Source organism: Cannabis sativa, chromosome X (assembly GCF_029168945.1).
Source record: "Cannabis sativa cultivar Pink pepper isolate KNU-18-1 chromosome X, ASM2916894v1, whole genome shotgun sequence".
In the NCBI taxonomy this organism is placed as follows: Eukaryota; Viridiplantae; Streptophyta; class Magnoliopsida; order Rosales; family Cannabaceae; genus Cannabis; species Cannabis sativa.
In genome coordinates, this window is record NC_083610.1 from 8,141,743 (window position 1) to 8,150,895 (window position 9,153).

Here is a 9,153-nt window from a genome sequence, read left to right on the forward strand (position 1 = left end):
CCAACATATACAACCTACCACAAGAAAGAGCACAAAATATACAAAAATTCCACTAATCTCAACAACATGCAATAATTCACATCCAAATCTATTAAAAAATTATTTTTTTTTAAAAAAAAAAAAAAACTTACCTTTGACTGAGCTTTGTGGTGGTGGCGACGGTCCGTGGTTGTGGTGGCGATGGCCTGTGTTCGGTTTCGACGAGTACGGGTACTGGTGTTGGCGACTGTTCGTGGTGGTTTCCACGAGCACGGGTCGAATTCAAGACCGACCGAGAGAGAGAGAAAGAGGAAAAACAGAGATAGATAGAGAGAGAGAGGGGAAAATCGAGTGGGAAGAAGAGGGTTGTTGGGTTCGACGTATGCGTGGTGGTCGTCGTCGGGTTCGGTTTCGTTGTTCGGTTGTTTTGTTTTTGGGCAGGGACGAAGAGGAAAAGTCGGAGAGAGAGTGGGAAAGACAGAGAGAGAGGGAAAGAGAGAGTGGGAAAGAGAGAGTGAGAAAATTAAATGTAAGGGGTATTTTGGGTAGAATTTGAAAATAGTGGAATTGTTTTGTATAAATTAGTAAGGGGTATAAAATTTGATATGGAGTATATTATTAAGGGCAAAAAGTGAAATTTCCCAAAATTATTGTGGGCTCACCATCCTCAGTAATTTTATTCTGCAAGATGCTTTGTTATTATTGTTATTATTTTAATATTTAGCACAGGCTTGTACTTCTAGCGCTTAAGCTTATCAACACCATTCTTAACTTAAAACTCAAATGAAAAATAAGGGAAAGGGATCCAATTTACATGTTTATATACACAATTGACACACAAGTATCATAGCCAAAATGACATGAAAAACTAGTGTTCAGTCTTCAGAATCCAACTTCAAGAGAGATGTAATTAGGATCAATAAGGAGTCCAGTTTGACATTCAACTAGATTGCACAAGCTATTTACAGACCTAATAACGATTAACAAAATTTGTACTGAAACGACTAGCCATGAGACAAAAAAGAAAGAAAAGAAAGCTATATGAAGTCATTCGGACGAGTATACTGAGTACTGAACAGCACCAAGATTCCACATCAACAAATCAGATCACTACCTAAAGGAACATGCATCATTTGATACGGTTTATCATATGAAAATATACCGGCCATCCATCAATTTCTTACTAGTTTGCTATTGTTGACATTGTGCTGTGATGGATGGTTTATGACTCCTGCATCTTCAAGCACGCGAAAAACTGTAACCTTAAGCACAACTTCCTTCATCTTGAGCATCTCAAAAACACAAACATCGCCTTCCCCAAAATTATTCTCCAGCGAAAATTCATACCAGCCCTGGCTAAGTTTAGCTCTACCTCCTCTATAAAGGCATCGAACAGGCCATTGTCTACCATCAGACGTCTGAAGTTTGATGAATCCAGAAACTCCGTTCAGGTTCTTTTCAGCAAAGCAGGATGGTAAGTACTGCACAGACAGAAAGGGTATATTTACACCAAGGCTGCAACGGAAAACATCAATAATAAGTTATGTACATCGAATCATTGAACAACTCACCATTATACATCCCCTGTACAGATACGAAGGTCGCAATACAACCCTACAAAAAGGGTTTGTGGGCTCAAATGTTTTGGCGGAACTAATAGCCCTTTCCCTTTCTTCAGCAGTCACAGTTCTCTTTCTTGCGGAAGCACTTTCATAAAATCTAAAGCGCATATCTGTCTCATCATGCTTGATGGGAGGCTCCTGCCCATCTGCACTTTCATACAATTAATACAACAAACTCTTATGAAAACGGCACATATGAAGTAATAAAAGTTTAAAGAACTTACTAGAATCAATTTTCCGCTTTTTCCTCCCAGCTTTTTTAGACTTTCGCAGTTCTTCTTCAGAATTGTTCATCTTGACTTCCTCACCAGACTTTTTAGACTCCATAACATTGAACTGAGGAACACCTTGAGTCAATTGATTTTGGGCTTGGAAATTGCCAGTACCCTTTGCTGGATCCATATTCCCTTCAATGCCCCAATTTATGCAGTTCAGTTTAGACCCATTGAACAAATTCTGTAGAGATGGGGGATTGAAAACCTTGCCTTGTGCCATTTGCTCTGCACGTTCACCAAGAAGCTTAGCTTTCAAGGGACCAGTTGCCATACGCCCAGATGAAAAACCCAATATTTCATCCGAATCATCTTCCATTTCTTCAAAGATTTGACATCTATTGTTGTAAATGGCTTGAGAACTATGCACAGAATTTCCTTGATAGTTGACCTCAGATGCTGTCAAATTAAATATATAAACATTGAAAGTTGTATTCCCTTCATATCTGAATATTAAGAGGTAACCAAGACGGATGCCATAACGTTCAACAAAATCCTGCCAACCATCATGAAACCATATTCTGTTATCAGCTTTCTTCAATCCTACACGCCAAATATGACCATCAGGAACAGTGATTGTAGCAACAGTTGAAAGCTCATCCCTGAACTTCTTGACAAAATTATCTGGGATCCTCTGCAAATACAAAATTCAAGTAAGGCTTTTTGGCTGGAAGAAATTGTAAATATGATAAAATCAAACACAAGCCTATACAATATAGAAACACACACATATTTTAAGAAACTGATATTCTATTAGATAGAGAGAGAAAACAAAAGGAGAAACAAAGATTTACAACAGATGATAAAATAGTGGATATCATCTTCTACAAGGAAATTATGATCGTTTGTTCTAAAGATCCAAACAGCCATCCAAATTTTAGTATCCTCCCAAAGTTGAAACCATCCAAATCTGTCCCTGGATCTCTTGTTTCTTTCTAACCAAAGAACCACTATAATTATAAGAAGTCTTGACTTATAACTCTTAGGTATACTAATATACTATACATCAGCAGACTTCTACGCTTTCTTGTCACCCCATACCTTGGAAAAATCATCCCAGAACTAATACAAGAATTTAGAGCAGATGCCTCAAGAACACAATATTCCACTAAAGCATTAGTATATTGAACCTAAAAACTGTTTTCGTCCATCTCATGGAACAATGAGTATTCAAGACAGAACGAAAATAAAAGCATAGAAGTAACATGTGACATTCAAATATGTAGATATATCATTATCATTGTCCTTAGATCATCTTAAATGTTAGCAATTCTAATACAAGAAAATTTCATAAGATATTATTTAAAAAAAAACATATTTCTATATTGTAATAATTAAAAAGGTATTGTATTTATGAGATTGCCAGGAAATCAAAATTGACATCTGCAACTGTAGCTTTTTGCAAGTAAATTCTACAATGACATGCATCACTGCCAATGAATCTTCTTCAAATTCACATGATCATTTCCTTTACAAAAGGAACTTTCCATGATGTTTTCTTAACTCCATATCATTTAGAAGTAAATTCTTGTTAACACATTTGTTTTAACTTGTTGCTTTATAAAACGGGCGTTATAAAATCACTTACGACAGGTAAAGATTCAGATTTCAAAGTAATTCAAATGATGATATAATAAATGCTAAAGATATAATATCCAAATCTCACGGAAGAAACAGAAAACAAGGAAACTCTTGTGACATAATGTGCATAAAACAGTAACATGATTTTCTAAAAGCTTAAGCAAATGGGGAGAAAGATCAATGAGAATCTACTTCCAATCTAACTTTATGGAACTAAATGAACAAACATTTATATCAATTACATAGCCAATTATTGGTTCATTGCATAGCTGATTTAAATTACTAGCCAATTTCATTTGACGGAACAAGCTCAATAACAACGAACAAGATAACAGTTAACAGTTGGTAGAAAAATACAAATTCTCATAGAAGCACTTCGAACAAGGTCACCTTTTCAACAATTCACAATGTTAACAGCCTTATGCATGTCAGCTTGCATGGAAGCAAATAAAGATTTCACTTTAGGAACACACAGGGCATCAACATGAAGTAAAAATTCAACAGAATATCAGATTTCAAGGTACACAAAGGGCATTGAACAAATACTAAAATTTCAACAAATAGTCAATTATTTCATTATAATTTATGACCACAAAGCATAGAGTATCAGCATCTAAAATTAGTATCAGAAATGTTTTCTAATTTCCTTCCATAACATCGTTAACATCGAAATTTAAATGAAATTACCAGTCCAGTATAACATGAATTGAAACAATTGCTTTAGTCATAATAATAAAACCTAAGAAAAAAATCACATAATCCTATTTCACTATCTTCACCACAAATCATCTTTGTACGAAATCAGAATTGTCCTTTTTTCTTTTTGGTTTACCTAATCTGCAAACTAATAATTCTAAAACTTTGGTATGAAAAATCTTAAACAAAAAAAGCATATTTAAAAAATCAATCGACATAAATAATAACAAAAAAAATGTGGAAAAGAAATAATAATGAAAAAATACCAGTTGTTTCGCTTGGATGATGGACAAGACAATCAGCTTGTGAAAATAAGGTCTATGCATTATTAAATAAATAGATATGTTGTTTTAGGGACAGTTTTCTGGTTGGGTTGAGATGGAAAATGAAGGAAACCCCAGAAGAAAATTCAGACGGAAAAGCTCGAATTAGACATGGAAATCGGGAAGGTGTGGAGACATTTTACGTCTGGCCACTGAGTTGTTAGCTTTCTCAGATCTAAGTTACCCTCTTCCTCACTGCTTTGCACTTTGCAGAGTCAAACACCGTTTCTTGTTCTAAAATTATAACGTTTTTTCTTTTTTATTTTTAAAATAAAATAAAAAGTACGACCTCTAACACACCCAACTTGACCTAAAAGTTGAACGAGTAGATCATGAGTCTTGTAACTCGCCCGAGTTCACTCTTTCCACTTTTTCTTTTTCTTTTTTTCTTTTTAAAAAATAAAAAAGTTTATTTATAAAGAAAATGACAAGATAATAATATGATTGAAACTTTAATTTGGTTTCGTCCCATACCAAAAAAACATGTAATATTTATTTATATAAAGAAAAAAGACAATCTTAGATTCTTAATGTAGGAGATTTCTTGTAAGGATTTTTATTTCCTCTTAAAATTAGATATTCTCCTTTTACAATGAAGTTTTTAATAGAGAATTTGTTATAGATTTTGAATTGAGTACTATGCTCAATTTGCTTAGATAGTTGTTTGAAATGAAATTAATTATTAGTTGATTTTGATAGGATATTCTTTGTGGTTAAGATTAAGAACTTGTTAAATCTGTATTTATTTCAAAAACATGCTTATTAGATTGTTAACAAAAAATAGCTTATTAATAATATATATTTAAAATTTGATCCAACTATATATTAGATTTTGCTAACGAATCTGATCTAGTATATATTTATTAGATTATTTTAGATTTATCTAATATTTTAGAGTCGATATTTTCTGGATCGGATCTATTTTAAGTCAAATATTTTATTTGATGAAATTAAATCCTGATCTAAAAAAAATTTAAAAAAAAAATAATAAATAAGTAAAATTTTAATCTTAAATTTTATATACATAAATTAAAGGGTTTTTTTCATAAATATACAACAAAAATAATATAATTACAAAAAATGTGCGAAAAAAAATTATTTTAAAAATTCATACATTTTGAAAACTTATTACATGAAACCATACATTTTAATCATTAAATAATAAAATATGTTTATTAAAACTCAAAATAAACAATTTCGTAAAATTAATTAAACAGTTTCATAAAAATAAACAAATTAAATATTTATTTTATTAAAAGATAAATGTTTATTATCTATTTTAGTATAAATTATTATAATTTAATAAGAATTTTTTTTTAATAAAATACAATATCAAAATTATAAACACTAATGTATATAAATATAAATCAATACTTAAAATTACTAAAAATAAGCATGACACATAGAGTGATATAATAAATATATGTGAATATTATTATTTTGTTTATTAAATTAGTATGTTTAATAGATAGAAAATTAGTAGTATGTTTATTATAATTGTAAACATAAAAATAGACAGCCAATTTATACTATACTAAAATAAGTATATTTTTTTTCTATTGTTTCTATATATTGATTATTTTTTAATGAGTTACTGAACGAATTTTCTATTGAAATATAATTCTTACATCAAAAAATAAATAAACAAATATAATTTTATAAACTCCAAAAATTATTTAATTAGAAAAAATAAACATGACACAATAAACAAAGAAAAAGATAAAGATAAACAATTTTTTTTACATATATATATTATTTATTTTTTAAAAAATTACTAGAAATAAACATAACACACATAGAGTGATATAATAAACCTATGTGAATATTATTATTTTATTTATTAAATTAGTATGTTTAATTAATAAAAAATAAAATAAACTATTTTATATTAATATATATAGAAAATAAAATAAAATAAACATAACACACATATATAAACTATTTTATATTATTGCTATGTTTATTATAATTGTAAACATAAAAATAAACATAGCCAATATTACCATATATATAATAATCAATAATTATTACCATATATATATTATAAAAAAAAATTGAAAAAAAGTTTTTAATTATATATAAAAATGTATGAGAACATGATAATAAGTTTTTTTGCACATATTTTGTAATTAATTAAAATAATGTATACAAAATTGTAAAATGCCCTAAATTAAATACATAAAATCTCCATTAAAAAAATACATAAAAATATTAATTAGTTCAATTGAATATTGATTGATTGTATTAAATTTTTGGACACCTCATCAAACATTTGATTTGATCACAATTTAATATTTAATGTTTGATGGTTGAGTGTCATTGGATTAATCGTTTATAATTGAATTGAATCAATTTATGCATACTCTTTTTTCAAATTTCACAAACATATAAATAGAAATGTTAAAAAGATACTAATGGTGCCTAATATTATCTATGGTGTGATATCGTTATACTATTATAATTAAGTATCGAGTCTCGCATAATTTAATTTAATAACTATTATTAAAAATCGTTAACTATTTACAAGACGTCACATATAAATGGTTGCATATGTCTAGTAATATTAAATGTAAGCTCAATCTGGATTGTCTACTATTTCTCTTTTAATACTTAAACTGTGTCTAATAAAAAGTTTAGATAGTGTGCTAAATTTAATTCAAAATATAGACAAATGTTATATTTATTATAATATTTTTCATTATGCTCTAATGCATAATATCATTTTAAGATACAAATTTAGAAGAAAAAAAAATATCATTCTAAATTAAATATTTAATTGCTCTGTGAATTCGGTGGCTCATAGTCTCACCAAAATTGTTTTATCTTCAGATTTGGCAAATGTGTAGTGGCTAGGGCTACCCAACTTTGTTTAAGTCTCCAGACTTTTGATTAGTTGTCTGCCTTTAATGAAAGTTCTTATTCAATTCAGAAAATAAAATTAAATATTTAAAAAATAATTGCTAATAATATTGTCATTCAAAAATGTATTGATGTCTATTATTAATGATTAGTGATAAAATTGTAATTAAATAAAATATATTTATTATGTGCTAAATTAAGCAGTATTAGAGTTGTACGTCAGTCAGTTTAGTCGATTTATGTTATATTTTATTTAACCCAGTGTAAAATTTGGGTTACAAAAATATAAGTGAAATTCGTCTAATTAAGAAAAAAAAAATAGTAATTTAATGAAATTAGTCGGTTTGGACAGATTAACAACTAATTTTTTTTTTTTACATTCAATTATTAAATATTAGTTAATTGTAATAATAAGACAAATATATAAATTGATTTCAAAATTCAAATCAACTACCATAAAAGAAACATAGTTGTTTGAATTTTATATTTTTTAAATATGTATGTAAATTATATGATATGTAAGTATATATAATAATACATTTATACACATATATAAAACTCTCTTAATCAGGTTAGTCGGGTTAGTTCAGATTGATTGTGCGGGTTGGTATTATTGTCAACCCACTCAATATAAAGATTGGATGAGTTATATTTTCGTCGGATTATTCGGTTTGTATTATTCGTCGAGTTATGTCAATTTAATTTAAGCGGTTTACAAAATTTTATGTACAACCCATGTTATTTATTTGGTCAAATTCGACATAACTTTTAAAATCTGTCAAAGTTAACACAATTTTTTTTTTTTTTGAGAAATCAAAATTTAGCATATTATTGAAGAATTAACTTTTCAATTAAAAATATAGCATTGGACAAGCTTTTACAATTTGGTGTAAGAAAGTTAATTTTTAGTGCTACAATTTTAATAATTCATACCAAATATCATACTAGATATTTCATTAAATAAATATATTTTACTTAAAAATTTAATTTTTTTTATATTATTTATATTAATAATTCAAAATAGTTATTTTATTATAATTATATTACAATTACGATTTAAAATTTTAAAATAATTTAATAAAATAAAATATTTATTAAATTAATTAAATATTACACATTTTACATAAAAAAAAACTTAAATAAAATCAATTTATTAAATTATTATCTTACTTAATATTTATTTTTATTTATGTTGTTCTCTCAAACTTCATAACTTACTTTTGTGGTAATTTTTAATTTGAGGATTAAAATACTAAGTTATTTTTTAAAATAAATTAAAATGAGAATGAGAATGTAAAAAAAATATATAAATTAAATTGACTTAAACTCAAAATCCAATACAAATAATATAAAATTTGATGTATCATTGGAATTAAATAGTGAAAAATTCACACCATTTAGACGGCCCCTATTGAAAATACTCTTACCTGTAGATTACATATTGCACTCCTTTCAAAAAAAAAAAAAAAAAAAAAAAAAAGAAATTGCTTTATTCCATTCTTGCAGGACAAGCTTTTGGTTTTATTTTTCTTCCAGAAGAATATATATAATAAAAACTAAAAACTATAAATAATAGAGCAATAATTAGAGAGAATGTGTACGTGTCGCCTCAGGGTGATCTCCACGGGACTTTATCCACTAATTACATGTATGTATCATTTGCAGTTGCTCACTTAACAGAGAGAAGGACACTCCTCAACCAATTCCTCTTTTACTTTTCTTATTATTCATTATTTTCGAGTGTCTTTGTTGACACTTCTTTTCCCTTAGTTTTTTTTTTAAAAAAAAATTAAAAAAATAAAAATATTTTTCAAAATTATA

At 27.7% G+C, this 9,153-nt stretch overlaps 1 protein-coding gene across 1 annotated transcript; it reads right to left on the reverse strand.

The window, feature by feature from the left end:
- Positions 1-746: 746 nt before the first annotated feature.
- Positions 747-4,780, reverse strand: LOC115703204 (B3 domain-containing transcription factor VRN1). The gene is made up of 4 exons (XM_030630722.2): positions 4,417-4,780; positions 1,826-2,507; positions 1,551-1,747; positions 747-1,460 (listed from the first exon to the last, which is right to left on the reverse strand). The coding sequence occupies exons 1-4, from the start codon at positions 4,474-4,476 to the stop codon at positions 1,152-1,154; spliced, it is 1,248 nt and encodes a 415-aa protein (XP_030486582.1). The 5' UTR covers positions 4,477-4,780; the 3' UTR covers positions 747-1,151.
- Between the last annotated feature and the right edge of the window lie 4,373 nt (positions 4,781-9,153).

Coding starts and splice junctions, on each gene's coding strand:
- LOC115703204 (XM_030630722.2), bottom strand. CDS start 4,476: ATGCATAGACCTTATTTTCACAAGCTGATTGTCTTGTCCATCATCCAA. Junction 1,748..1,825: donor AAAGCGGAAAATTGATTCTA/GTAAGTTCTTTA, acceptor ATGAAAGTGCAG/ATGGGCAGGAGCCTCCCATC. Junction 1,461..1,550: donor TGTACAGGGGATGTATAATG/GTGAGTTGTTCA, acceptor CTGTCTGTGCAG/TACTTACCATCCTGCTTTGC.